The sequence below is a fragment of the Pseudorasbora parva genome, chromosome 2 (genome assembly GCF_024679245.1).
Source record: "Pseudorasbora parva isolate DD20220531a chromosome 2, ASM2467924v1, whole genome shotgun sequence".
Lineage (NCBI taxonomy): Eukaryota > Metazoa > Chordata > Actinopteri > Cypriniformes > Gobionidae > Pseudorasbora > Pseudorasbora parva.
The window spans coordinates 11,756,692-11,771,829 of NC_090173.1; the positions used below are offsets into that span (position 1 = coordinate 11,756,692).

Genomic DNA, 15,138 nt, shown 5'->3' on the forward strand with positions numbered 1-15,138 from the left:
AAGTGCCTTAATGTACTAAAACAGTGATATTAAAAGACCAAATTCAGTTTACATCTTTTTGAAGATGCATAGGCTACTGTTTACAGGCGAGTAGATGAGCCCAGAATATAAACGCAATGCGTTTTCTTTATAATGGGCTTCGATGGGAACAATCGTGTTGCATTAATATTGTGTGTTCATCTGCTTTCCAATGGCCTGTTGCACAATGCTGGTTTCAGTTGAGGTAAGTTCAAGATTAGTTTGAGCAAACTCTGGTTTTTCAGGCTCAAGACGGTGGATTGGTTTTGTAGCGGTGTTCATCGCATGGTAACTCACATTACATTGCTCTGGAGCAGGTTTTATTCTGGGTTAGAGATCAAAAACCCAAACTGGACCAATCAGCTGCAAGTAAAGACGCAATAAAGCCACACCCCCTGTATCTCTCGTTCCAAATTTGCAGTTTAGAGGGGGAAAACTATGGAGCCAGAATGGTGACTTTAAAATTTGGCATCACAAATTAAAATTGTCATTGAAAACAAAAGCAGAACTGAAAAAGGAAACATTGGCATTGAAACATTTGCATTGAAAACAGTTGTATTGGCATTGAAACAAGTATTGGCACTGAAAAAATAAAATTATTAAAATATTACAATCTTATTCTTTTATTGAATTGGGATTTATTTGTATTTTTCAATGACAATCTTCAGATTTTTTCTTCATGTCACTCTTTTTCAGTGACAGTTTTTTTTTACAATGTCAGTTTTTTTTCAATGTCACTGATTTTCAGTTTCAACTTTCTGTCACTGTTTTGGCGTGGAGAGGGGCGGGGTCTGAGGGGAGGGGTAAGTAGAGCGTAGTTTGCATATCATTTGCATATAGGTATACTGAAGCCGTCACCAGCTCTGAAGCCGCATGACAGATGTCCAGTTTACCGAGAACTTCCAAGCCGCAAGTCTGTTTTTTTTATCTGCCATTTACATGTTTATTCACGTGCAACCTGGCCGGTTTGCTTAACTTTTAATGGCCGTTATGCGTTTTTTTTTTCCCCCGACGTCAACTGAAACATGTCAATTACTAACGCCGTGTTGGCTAACTTAACTGTGGTTAATGCAGGGTCAAATATAAACACCGGTCACCATATGCACAGAATAAGGCTAAAAGTCCGGTTTGGCAAAAAATAATTAACGTTAGGTGTCTGTCGAGTACATCACAACAGTGGCTAACAGTAACATAGCCTGTGACGTTAACACATGATAATCAGCAGGGCGCCGGCTGTGTAACACTACTGACAACCCCAACCACACACACACACACACACACACACACACACACACACACACACAGGAGAGCCGCTAGTTCGGCTTAAACGCAGCGTTACACAGTAACTCCTAGGGCCGCGAATGTGCTTCTATCTGTATTTAATGGTGCTCATGTGACGGCACTGGATTCTGCTGTGCTGGTGTGATACTGCTGAACGTTTTGCGTTAGCACGTTTATGAGGTCTTGTGCAGCAGCACAACTAAATTAAATACAGATAAAAGCACACTCGCGGCCCTAGGAGTAACGTCTGTCTCCGGTGTGTGTGTGTGTGTGGTTGGGGATGTCAGTAGTGTAACTTACACAGCCGCATTAACCACAGTTAAGTTAGCCAACACGGCTAATGTTAGTAGGCTAATTTACATGTTCCAGTCGACGTCGGAAAAAACAAAACAGCATAACGGCCGTTAAAAGTTAACCAAGCCGGCCAGGTTGCACGAGAAAACATATAAATGGCAGATAAAAAAAGACAAACTTGCGGCTTGGAAGTTCCCGGTAAACTGGACATTAGTCATGCGGCTTCAGAGCTGGTGACGGGTTCAGTATACCTATATACAAATGATATGCAAACTACGCTCTACTTACCCCTCCCCTCAGACCCCGCCCCTCTCCACGCCAAAACAGTGACAGAAAGTTGAAACTGAAAATCAGTGACATTGAAAAAAAACTGACATTGTAAAAAAAAACTGTCACTGAAAAAGAGTGACATGAAGAAAAAATCTGAAGATTGTCATTGAAAAATACAAATAAATCCCAATTCAATAAAAGAATACGATTGTAATATTTTAATTATTTTATTTTTTCAGTGCCAATACTTGTTTCAATGCCAATACAACTGTTTTCAATGCAAATGTTTCAAAGCCAATGTTTCCTTTTTCAGTTCTGCTTTTGTTTTCAATGACAATTTTAATTTGTGATGCCAAATTTTAAAGTCACCATTCTGGCTCCATAGAAAACCATTAGAGACAAAATTGCTATTCCTTTGGCACTAATTATTTATTATATTTATATTATTGATAATTATAATTCGTATAATATATATATAATAAATAATTAGCTTTAATTCATATAATATAAAACAACAAATAATTATATTAATATTAAATATAAAACATGCATTCATAATTATTTTAAAAAACATGTATTTGAGCTCTTTGTGAAATTATTAGGCATATTTCTTTAATTCACATCATGCATTGATATAGTCAGATATTCTTTAAGTTGCCTTCTCAAACAGTCGCTGCAGCAGCTGTGTTTATTGCTGCTTTGTAAATGCATTTAATTTCATGATAATTATCAAAATGATCTCTCAATCTTTAGAAGAGAAGTGCGCCCTCTCTCTTGTGGGAAGTGAATCAAACGGACGCTGTGATTGGCTGTTTGCCGCACGTGTCACACTTTCAGGTGCACACGCTTCAGAGTTAATCGCTAACTCTGGATTAAACCCGAGTTAACCGAGAAAGGTTATACCAAGAAACGGTTGAACTTGATTTAAACCAGGTTGGATTTATCATCTCTAAACCTACTCTGAAACTCAGAGTTTGTTCAGATAGCTTCATGCAACAGGCCTCTGTAGACCTACAAAATATGCATCATCAATAAGGTGTTGTACCACTACAAACCTGGTAAAAAATGACTGGGGGACAATGGAGGAAAGTCTTGTTTTGTCCTCCAGGTGGGGGTTCCTATAAGCGTGTGACGACACGTGAAAACTTTGAATATACATTTACCCAACTATGATGACTTCCACCTCTTTTTTAGGCCAAAAACACAGAAGGAAGTTAGCATTTTAGCACTTCCGGTTACATCGTCCCGAAGTCAATGGGTTCCCTTTCGATACTTCAGTCGTACTGCATCACTAGACGCCTATACTTTTAAAGAAAACTTTTCTGGTTCGTGCACAAGCCTATGGCGATGAAGCCCATCAGATCCCGCTGAAATGGGCGGGGCCATCTGGCTATATAAGCGGGCAATCTGCCATAGGATCTCAGATTCAGATTGTGTTTATCTGTGATAGTTACATAAAGTCTCATAAACTTTTGTTGATCACAGAGCTTATTATTTGCGATAATCCAAAAGCCTGTTGGGTTTTGGTCAGCTGCCGGTTGGCCTATACAAAGTATGTGAAAAGGGTCTTGACTGCGATTCGTGAATCGTTTCTTTCAGACCAATTTTTGAAGTTTTCTGAACTAATAATTGAAAAAAAATGACCAACTAAAATAACCGGTTCTTTTGCGAGTGGTGGCAAATTGCAAAAGAGTCGTTCATCCTAGCCATCCCCCCCATTAATCAGTCAAATCGGTGCGCAAACTGGTCTGAATGCGTTTTGTAAAATCACAAAAAGCTTTGCTATCCAATTTGGTCTCGTTGAAAAGATTTGACTAGAATGAAAGATTCTTTTGCGATAGGCAAAACCTTCTTACAAACCCCTTTTACTGATTCATTTATGAGTCAGAAATCAATATAAGTTAAATGCATCTGTGTAATATTTTTCGTTTTTTGGTCATAGGCAAGTAGCCAAATGAAACTATCTGGAGAAATATAGGCTGAGTAAATTATTTATCTGCAAAGTGTAGGCCTATAAAGTAAAAAATAGCATTTATTCTTGTAGAAATATAATTTTTGGTGAATTGTCCCTGTAAGTACAGGAAGACCCATTTAGATGGTAAATCTGAGAGATTTGGATATGAACTGTTTTGACTTATTGTACATTTCCCAACCTAACAACCACATAGCAATGTCCACTCACTCTCAAATTTATTTTACAATGTTCAATCCTAAACTCACACATACTGGCAGTGGTGTGGAGTTCAGTCTCCATATGTGTGTGTGTGTGTGTGTCACTCTGTCATAATCAAATTAGTTTTGCTGTCCATGTCTAATGGACCCGTCTCCGCGGTTCAGAATAAATAGGCTCAGCCTCAGAGCAGTTCACACACACACACACACACACACACACACACACACACACACACAGCGCAGGCAAACAAACTTTTTCAATACGAGACTTAATATGAGAGTCCACGCAGCATAAAGTTCATTTAGAAATCTCTGCCAGTTGACAAGTTTCTTCAAACTGAACAGAACTTAAGAAAGTAAAGATGCTTTTGTGCTGATTCTTCCAATAAAGCTTCCAAATGTAGTTTATTGGGTCTTTATTAGTGTGAAATTAATTAGACTACAGAATTTCAGTCTGGCAAACCCTTTTGCAGAATATCCTCCAGCATAAACCTCTGCAGTGCTTCCAAAAGGCATTGAGAAAGTCAGTCTTTGACCCGATGAACTTCAGCGGAATAAAATGATGCATAAAGCCCCTTTCACACTGCGATTCCGGCAAATACACGGATAATGCGACCCGGTATTGTTCCCGGGCCGCTAGATTTGGTCCATTCACACTGCCAGCGAAATACCGTAATATGTGCATTTTCACACACAGCGCTTAACGGTCCCGGGTCGAGTTGACACGTGACATCCGGATGTGACGTATAACGGCGAGCGATCTCAGCTTCAGCGCGGACAGTAAGGAGCTCCGTGGTCTCGACTTGTGTCCAGTTTGCACACATTTCTGCTTGTTTAATTTTAGTTTCTTTTGTATACGAACACTCTCTGCGTTTAAAACACAGACGAGCTCTTCTGGCACTGCAGGGTTGTGTTATTGAAGAAACAAGCTCTAGGAGTCGCACGATAACTACGTACACGTTGCGGCATTAGTTTCGGCTTTTGTTCACACAGCGCTCGTCCCGGGTCGAATCCCTCAATAGCCCCTTTCACACTGCACGTCGGACCCGCAATATTCCCAGAATTGTCCGGGTCGCCTTCTGTGTGAAAGCAACCACGTCCCGGCATTGATTACCGAATTCGACCCGGGTCGGGGACCTAGTAACATTGCGGGATTCGACCCGGGACGAGCGCTGTGTGAACAAAAGCTGAAACTAATGCCGCAACGTGTACGTAGTTATCGTGCGACTCCTAGAGCTTGTTTTTTCAATAACACAACCCTGCAGTGCCAGAAGAGCTCGTCGGTGTTTTAAACGCAGAGAGTGTTCGTTTACAAAAGAAACTAAAATTAAGCAAGCAGAAATGTGCGCAAACTGGACACAAGTCGAGACCACGGAGCTCCTTACTATCCGCGCTGAAGCTGAGATCGCTCGCCATTATACGTCACATCCGGATGTCACGTGTTAACGCGATCCGGGACCGTTACGGGTTGTGTGTGAAAGCGCACATATTACGGTATTTCGCTGGCAGTGTGAATGGACTAAATCTAGCGGCCCGGGAACAAATGCCGGGTCGCATTATCCGTGTATTTGCTGGAATCGCAGTGTGAAAGGGGCTAATGTTACTAGGTTCCCGACCCGGGTTCAATTCGGTAATCAATTCCGGGACGTGGTTGCTTTCACACAGAAGGCGACCCGGCAATGTTCCGGGAATATTGCGGGTCCGACGTGCAGTGTGAAAGCAACCACGTCCCGGAATTGATTACCGAATTGAACCCGGGAAGTGTCTCAAGACTCTTGTCAATGTTCACCACGCATTGAGCTCTAGGGAGAAAAAAAATACACCATAAAAAAGCATCAAGCTACAGCATTACCCGGCACCACATGCATGTCAAATCTTTGAATGCAAAGACCGATTTCATGTTGGACCATTTGCAGCTGGTCTTTCAGAGCACAGCCAATGATTACTGTTTTTTTGGATGAGAAATATCATCATCATATACATATTTTATGCAAATTAATCATTGTAAAGAGTCATCCAGACTGACTTGTGAACTGATCATCAAAAAGGAATCATTTTTTTGTGATTCACAAGACAATCATATACACCGCTTTGATAAACGATTTAACTTATTCATTTAACTAACTAAAAAGAACAATTATTTTAGGATTCACAAAGCAATCATTCAGATCTCTTTGTAAACTGGTTAAACTGGGTCATTAAATATAATTGACTAAAAAATTGACTGATTGAACTGATTTATTGGAAACTAACTAGAATGAACAACTATCTTGGGAGTCATAAATCAATCATTCAAACCATTTTGCAATCTGAATGGATTTATTAAAAAAATTGGCGCTTTTATGGCGACCCAATTTAACCGATTCATTGAAAACAATTGACTAAAATAAATTATTATTTTGGGATTCACAAATTAATCATTCAGACCGCTTTGCAAACTGATTCAGTGATAATTGACTAAAATGAATGATTCTTTTGGGATTCACACAATCATTCAGACCACTTTGCAAACTGATTAAACTGATAACAACTTACTAGAATGAACAATTCTCTTGGGAGTCATAAAGCAACCATTTTCCGATCCGAACCGAGTCAATGGGTGCGTTTACATACATGTTCTTAAGCCGATTATTCCTAATAAGCCGACAATGAGCATGGTCATGTAAACGCGGTAACCCGTTTTTAAAGATTTAAACGCATCCAGACAGAGCGAGCGAGCGTTTTGCATGAAATAAAAACATATATCACAAACTCAGACTCTTTTCTCACGAAAATGCGTATAAATAGTACGAGTATGCTATGTCGTGGAATGTATACAAAACTCATTTTGGCGTGCATATGCTATGCTGTTTTTCGTGTGATACGCACTATGGCGTATTATACGAACTCCCCATTGACAGCTCAATCCGGGGCTCGGGATAAACGGTTCTTCACATTCCCTCTGCACGCAATAGGATAGCGCTAAAACCAACCAGAGCAATGAAGAAGGTGAAGCGAAGCTCGTTGATAGATTCAAATTTTGCCGTATCCGTTTAACCGTACATCTTCCTTTTTAAAGAATGACTTCAGTGCCGTTCTTTGTTCTTTTCTCAAAGAAAAGCTCAACTCCAAGTCTTCCAGAGTCGCGGTCAAAGCTGATTCGAAACGCCGCTGTTTGCCATCTTTGTTTTTTGTTTTTTAAGTAACGTGGAACCGCTGCAACTTTGCCATCTTTATGTTAAGCCCCACCCACTGACTCTATACACGATGTGATTGGCCTGACCAGAGTTTGGTTTTTCCAGCTCGCAAGCCGTTGCTAGACTGCTCTCGCGGCAAATTACATTTTCTGTCTCTAAGGTGGGCGTACACTGTGCGAATTTGGACACTCGGAAGGTCGTGAGATACTGCAGACGCTACGAGTCATTTAATTTGATCATCGCATCAAATCAGCTGGTACACGGCACGACTGTTTGCACCGCGAGCCGGCCGCGATCACACGAGCAGACACCGGAGCTTTCAATGTTGCTGCTATAGCTTCAGATACTAAAAATAAAGAAAAAAAGTTTGCAAATGATTTGTTGAAAAGCAGAGAGCAGTAGCCATTCCTTTTAACCGAAACAACCAGAGGGAGAGAGAAGAGAGTGTGTGTGTGTGTGCGTGCTTGTGTGTGTGTGAACGCAGTATGTGGCAGCCACTGAGCTAATAATGGTCATAAAGATTGAGCGTATGTGACGTGCTTGTGCATGATTTGGCAATAGGGGACAGCCATATGCTGGTAAAAATCGGGCCGACTCCCCGAACTTTTTAAACATGTTTAAAAATTATCGTAAGGTCGGGAGGTGCTCTTAACGTGCTCGGCTCGTATCGTATTTCCTCTCACACGGTGCGAGCCGCGACCATACGAGCATCCACGATGTCCACGCGATTTCTCCCCGAGAAAAAGAAATCGTCTGCGAGTTCGTACGACAGCAAAAATCGCACCGTGTACGCCCGCCTTTAGGCTGCGTCTAGATTTCTAGACTACTTATTTGCAATTCACAAAACAATTTAGACCAATCTAATTTAACTGATTCATTGAATCAGAACTGAATAAACTATACTTTCACGATACACAAATTGCTTTGCAAAACTATCTACAATTGTGAAATGGCCCAATGGCCATACTATGCAAATAAGAAAATATTTAAAGGGTTAGTTCGCTCAAAATGAAATTTGGATCGCGTGTCAATCTGCTGAAATCACGTGACATTGGCGATCCGAATCATGAATCAATTCGCTGATTCATAACTGTTTGAATCTTTATTTGAGGTTTGAAAACAAACGCGGAAGAGAAGACAGTGCTGAATAAAGTCGTAGTTTTTGTTATTTTTGGACCTAAATGTATTTTCGATGCTTCAAGAGACTCTAATTAACCCACTGATGTCTCATATGGACGACTTTGATGATGTTTTTATTCCCTTTCTGGACATGGACAGTATAGTGTGCATACACTTGCATACGCTCTCAGACTAAATATAAAATATCTTAAACTGTGTGTGAAGATGAACGGAGGTCTTACGGGTGTGGAACGACTTTAGGGGGAATATTTTTGGGTGAACTAACCCTTTAATGGAAACAATTTAGGGAATGGTCAATTCAAAATGTATTTGCCTCCGGGGTAAATGCAACAGTGACGTGTGGATGCAGGAACGGGAATAAACATGATCCATTTTGTTTATGCATGTCAGTCAAACATGACGTGGGAATTCTGACGTTATCAAACATGATCCTGGAACAGGGAAGGAAAAAAATGTTTGCCGTCTCTCTTTCTGGACAGTTTGGCTCCACTTCTTCTGCATCCACGCAGACAGGACAGACTCCACCCGCACCTCTGAATACACAAACTGATAAAATACTTAATTCCTGCTTATTCATTATATAAAAGTCTGGCTAAAAAACAGCTTGCAATCTCAAAATTCATGCACAGATGTTGTGGTGCCGCTGTATCTCCGAGTTTTTCACTTATCAGTTTCATAATGTCAGCAGAATGAACGATGGCAACAATCTGTTCGAGAGAGAGAGAGAGAGAGAGAGAGAGAGAGAGAGAGAGAGAGAGAGAGAGAGAGAGAGAGAGAGAGAGACATTTTATTTTTTAATCACTATTAAATGTAATGAATATTTTTTTTAAACTGATTAAACCTCAACCACTAAGTATTAAAGTTCAGCATGTGTGTCGTCCAGCTGTGCTCTTACTTTACTAAGCAGTTGAAATGTCATGTGGGTTTTGCATCTAAAAATGTTCATTTCATAAATGCCGTTTTTTTTCTTCAATGCAGCATTATTCACGCTAAAAAATGCTGGGTTAAAAAGAACCCAAGTTGGGTTGAAAATGGACAAACCTAGTGAATGGATCTATTCAAACAACCCAATTTCTGGGTTTGTCCAACAGCATTTTTTAGAGTGTGTATAAGAGCATAATACTGTGTGTGTGTTCTTTTACTGTCTGTGGTCTGTTCACATGAGATTCAAAGTTCATTCTCTTTAAGACCGAGGCCTGTTTTCAATCCGGAGCACTTCTGCCCTCTGCTGCTCCAAACACTGCACTGGATATTATCTGAACAGACCTGCTGTCACAGGGAAAGAGGGAATGAGGGAATTATTCATGCCTTGCATACAAATGTACTGGGTACGTTCTGATAGATTTGGTGTTTTTTTATGAATCAGTTGAAGCAGTTTAGCTTAGGTTCAGTTTTTCTATTTCTGTTTTACTTTATTTTTATACTTTTTATTTAGGATAACATTGTCTCAGTGGTGTGTGTGTGTGTGTGTGAGCCTGTTTATGTGGTTTATGAGGACACACATTTGTATAACTACATGGGTATTACACTGCACTGGTACAATTCAAATGTCCTCATAAATCAAACAGCTTTAAAAACATAATAAATTATGAGGGCAGGGGCAGTGTAAGGGGATAGAAAATACGGTTTGTACGGTATAAAATCAATTACGGCTATGGAGATTCCCTGTAAACCACATAGACCAACATGTGTGTGTGTCTCTGTCTTACACAATGTGATATATTGTAGTGAACGCTGAGTGGTTCAAACAGATGGTTCAATCACTCCTTACAATCAAGATTAGGATTACACAGAAGCCCTGCGCTGTATTACACACACACACACACACACACACACACACACACACACGTTGGTCTATGTGGTTTACAGGGACTCTCCATAGGCGTAATGGTTTTTATACCGTACAAACCGTATTTTCTATCCCCTTACACTGCCCCTACCCATCACACACACACACACACACACACACACAGAGCCCCTAAACCTACCCATCACAGGAAACATTCTGCATTTTTACTTTCTCAAAAAAACATCATTTAGTATGTTTTTAAGGCCATTTGAATTATGAGGACATTTGATATGTCCTCATAAACCACATTTATAGTGTAATACCAGTGTAATACCCATGTAGTTATACAAATTTGTGTCCTCATAAACCACATAAACAGGCTCACACACACACACACACACACTGCCCCTGCCCCTAAACCTACCCTTCACAGGAAACATCCGGCATTTTTACTTTCTCAAAAAAAAAAAAAAAAAACGTATTCACAAAAAAATGCATTTACTTGTTTCTAGTCCAAATATCTAAAAACATTCTTACGTTAAGAAACATTTACTCGAGTTTTTGCTTAAAATAAGCAAAATAATCTGCCAGTGGGGTAAGTAATTATTTTATTTACCCAATTGGCAGATTATGTTGCTCATTTCAAGCAAAAACTCTTAATTTTGAGTTATTTTCCCTCCAAAACAAGACAATTTTTTTTACTTGTGTAGTAAATGTTTCTTAAATGTTAGAATTTTTAGATGTTTGGACTAGGAACAAGTAAGAAATGCATTTTTTTTTTTGCAGTGAAAGCACTCGTTTTGATCCAGCAATATTTTACTTAAATATATATATATATATATATATATATATATATATATATATATATATATATATATATACACACCCTTTACATCAGCACAACCGTTTTCAACACTGATAACAATAAGACATTTTCGGATTATCTTTGGTGCTCACGTTTCCTGATTTCTTACCTATAGCGTCTTTACCTAGAAGGAGACTGGATGAAGAAGTCTACTGTAGATTAGGCTATTTCTGGAAACAGACAGTGTTTTTATTATTTAACACCGTCCGCTTTATCTTTCTTTGTCTGTTAAACGCTGGATGTTCGTTGTGTTCTTGTGCACAATTTTTATTTTGCCCTTGGAATCTCATCTGCAAATGCTTTGGCAGCACAACTGTGTTTGGGATGCCAACAAAACGCATTAAAACGGAGCGACTGAAAGACAGAGACTAAGCTGCAAATGCTCTGGCGATACAGATGTACAATTATTAGTCATGCCAATAAAGCACATTAGACTGAAACAGAGATGGACAGTGTGTGTGTGTGTGGAGCATGTTTTTGTGACATGAGGACTCAAATGTGTATAATGCCATGGGTCTGACACAGGTATTACAGGAGAGGGTGAAATATGAGGACATTACCCATGGCCCCACTTTACAAAAGGCTTATAAATAAATAAGTAAAAATGCAAAATGTTTCCTGTGATGGGTGGGTTAAGGGGTAGGGGCTGTGTGTGTGTGTGTGTGTGTGTGATGGGTAAGTTTAGAGCGTGGGGGGATAGAAAATACGGTTTGTACAGTATAAAAACCATTACACCTAATGTCCCACATTTCACAAAAACAAACGTGTGTGTGTGTGTAATATCAGGACACAAATGTGTATAATGACATGGGGATGACACAGGTATTACAGGAGAGGGTGAAATAAAATTGAGAGAGCGTTTGCTTAAAATAAGCAAAATAATCAGCTTGAGTTATTTTTCCCCAAAACAAGACAATCATTTTTACTTGTCTAGTAAATGTTTCTTAAAGGGGGGGTGAAACACTCAGTTTCAGTCAGTGTCATGTCAATCTTGAGTACCTATAGAGTAGCATTGCATCCTGCATATCTCAGAAAAGTCTTTATTTTTTTTAATAATTATATAAGAAAGATGCGCTGTTCCGAGTCTTTCCGAAAAAAGCCGAGCGGGTGGGGGCGTGTCGTGTGAGCGGAGCTAAATAATGACGTGTGCAGCAGCGCGCTGTGAGTCGAGTGCGTCATCCCTAACAGCGGGAAAAAAACTTTATTCAAAATAAAAATATGGCTTTTAATCAGATACAGCCATACATCTATGATCCGGAATCAGACCCAGAGGCTGCAGTTGAACAGGAGCAGCAGCAAAAACGACTAGAGCAGGACGTCTCTATGTGGTACAAGTTACACTAACTATATAATATGCTTAGCGACTTGTGTTATTTACATATTTATACTTGAATTATATCGTCGTATTTTTGTCTTTGAAGGTGTACATGTGAGAAGTGCAGTTGTGCACGTGTGTTTGTGTGTTTACGCGTGGTTTGTGTAGACAGTAAGCGGACTAAAAAAAACACAGACATTTGAAGCAGTCTCACTCACCCTTCTAACGTTGGGACTGCTCCATCCTTCAGCATTAGGCGATCTGAAAATCCGGCGTCGAGCTGGGCCTTGTTTATGAAACAGTCGGCACCGAAATGCAGCGAACAGATATAAACATTCGCGCAACTCAGTTGCTGATCCGGAAAAGCAAATTACATCCACTGTTGCCTTAACGCGGGGTTTTGGAGAATCTGTGCAGGACTGTCTTGGTCTGGCAACCAAAAACGCACTTTTTTGGTGACATTGTTATGTGCACATCACCTGTCCAGCATCCTACAAACCAGCGCTTTGATGGGCGTAGCCTGTTGCTTTCGCTCTCTCCCTCTCTCTCTCTCTCTCTCACGCGCTTCCGGTAGTATTGTCCGTAAGGCCCATACAAGGAAATTCCGCCCCCGTTAACGTCAAAGGGGACGCATGATCGCAAAAAACTTGCAGAAACTTATGACTAACCGGAAGTAGTATTTTTGACAAAGAAATACTCCCATCAAACGTCCACCTTAACTTTTGAAACTTTGTCTATGTTTACTATGGGATTCCAAGTCTTTAACAGTGTAAAAAGATCAGTATGCATGAAACAGAATTTCACCCCCCCTTTAATGTAAGAATTTTTAGATATTTAGACTAGAAACAAGACACATACTAAGTAAGAAAAGCATTTTTTGCAGTGTACAGAATACGTTTTTTTGAGAAAGTAAAAATGCAGAATGTTTCCTGTGATGGGCAGGTTTAGGGGCAGGGGCTATGTGTGTGTGTGTGTGTGTATGTGTGTGTATGTGTGTGTATGTGTGTGTATGTGTGTATGTAGATTTAGGGGCAGTATAGGGGGATAGAGAAAATATGGTTTGTACTTTATAAAAACCATTACGCCTTTGAAATCTCCCCACATTTCACAAAAACAAACGCGCGCACGCTGTGTGTGTGTGTGTGTGCTCCTTGTTTGGCAATACTTGAAGGCACAAACGTCCTCACTTGTATAGTAAGACATGAAAACAACTCACTGAGGACAATTGACTGTTCCTCACTAGTTAAAAATACTTTTTTAATCTATTGTTTTGCTCATGTTTCTGGGATGGGTAGGTTTAGGGATAGAGGTTGGGTTAGGGGATAGAAAATATCATTAACCTGATATAAAATCAGTGGAAGTCAATGTAATGTCCTTAGTGAAACAAACGTGTGTGTGTGTGTGTGTGTGTGTGTGTGTGTGTGTTTGTGTGTGTGTGACAGGCAGAATGAGAGAGGGATTTGTGTGAACTAATCCCTCACAGGTCTGTGTGTTCTGTGATAGCGCTCTCAGTCCGTCTCAGTCCTTCAGGTTCCCGCCGCCGCCACCATGAGCTTCATCGCAGATGATGTCGAGATAGACCCGGTTACCCTCAACCTCATCATACTCATCGCCAGCTACGTCATCCTCCTCCTCGTCTTCCTCATCTCCTGCATCCTCTACGACTGCCAGGGCAAAGACCCCACCAAGGAGTACGCGCCCGACCCCCTGCCCAATGCCAACGCCGCGCCCATCAGGCTCGTGGTCATGCAGAGTTCGCCCGCCAATGCCAGATGGGACCAGAATAAGATGGTGACCAGCTACGAGCCGCCGACCGCCGAGAAAAAGAGTACTTTGGTCTGACAGGCTGGAAAGAGACAGACTGATAACGACTTAACACTTTTTTTTTAATCTACTGTACATAACTATGCAAGTACTGTATCTCTCGTTTGATATCTTGTTGAAAGCGTCTTTTTAAACCATTCATAACTTCTGTGCGAGACTGGATCAGATTGGATCAGTCCGGATTGGATTATCTAAAGAAACGGTGAGTACTAAAAAAAACAACAACAACAAAAAAAAACACACAAATGGCACTTTAATGGCTCACATCAGTCGTTTCTCAAGTGACATTTTTAGTGGATCTCTAGACAACTCGAAAAAATAATTTGTTGAATTTACTTAAAAAAGGTCCGTCAAGTGGTTTCACACTATATTGAGTATGTTTTACAAATAACAATTTAGTTATATGAACAAAAGAATGTCAAATAAAGCTGACCAAAGTAATACAAACCATTTCAATTTGTCACGGTTACATAATATTTATACACTAAATTTTGTTTTGTTTTTTGTTGCTAAAAAAAGTAAGAAGTTGAAATTGTAATGAATGCGCACATTTATAATGGCCTCTGTCAAAGGTTAGCTGAAGGTTTTATCTTGCATTTACACACTGTAAAAAAAAAAATTGTTGGTTTTTGTTTAATTTAAAAACTAAGTAACCTGGTTGCCTTAAAATTGAGTTTATTGAAATTAAAATTTGAGTTGATACAATGAAGGAAATGTGTTTAATAAATAGAAACTCAAAATATTATTGTATCTGAACCACATAAAAAATGTGATAAATCATGAAAATAGCACAATTTGGCTGCGTCATCACAAATAAAACACACACAATTACCCAATATGCTCACAAAATCTTTTAATAATATTTTAATAAAGGTTGTCGAATCTCAGAAAATGTTCATTGTATTAACTCAATTATTTAATTTCAATGAACTGAAAATTAAGGAAACCAGGTCACTTATTTTCTAAATAATTTTTAACAGTGTAGTTTACTTAA

General features: G+C 39.7%; 1 protein-coding gene across 1 annotated transcript; it reads left to right on the forward strand.

Moving 5' to 3' along the window:
• Positions 1–13,860: 13,860 nt before the first annotated feature.
• LOC137050295 (small integral membrane protein 36-like) lies at positions 13,861–14,260 on the forward strand. The gene has a single exon (XM_067428753.1). The coding sequence runs from the start codon at positions 13,869–13,871 to the stop codon at positions 14,160–14,162; it is 294 nt and encodes a 97-aa protein (XP_067284854.1). The 5' UTR covers positions 13,861–13,868; the 3' UTR covers positions 14,163–14,260.
• The last annotated feature ends 878 nt before the right edge of the window (positions 14,261–15,138 follow it).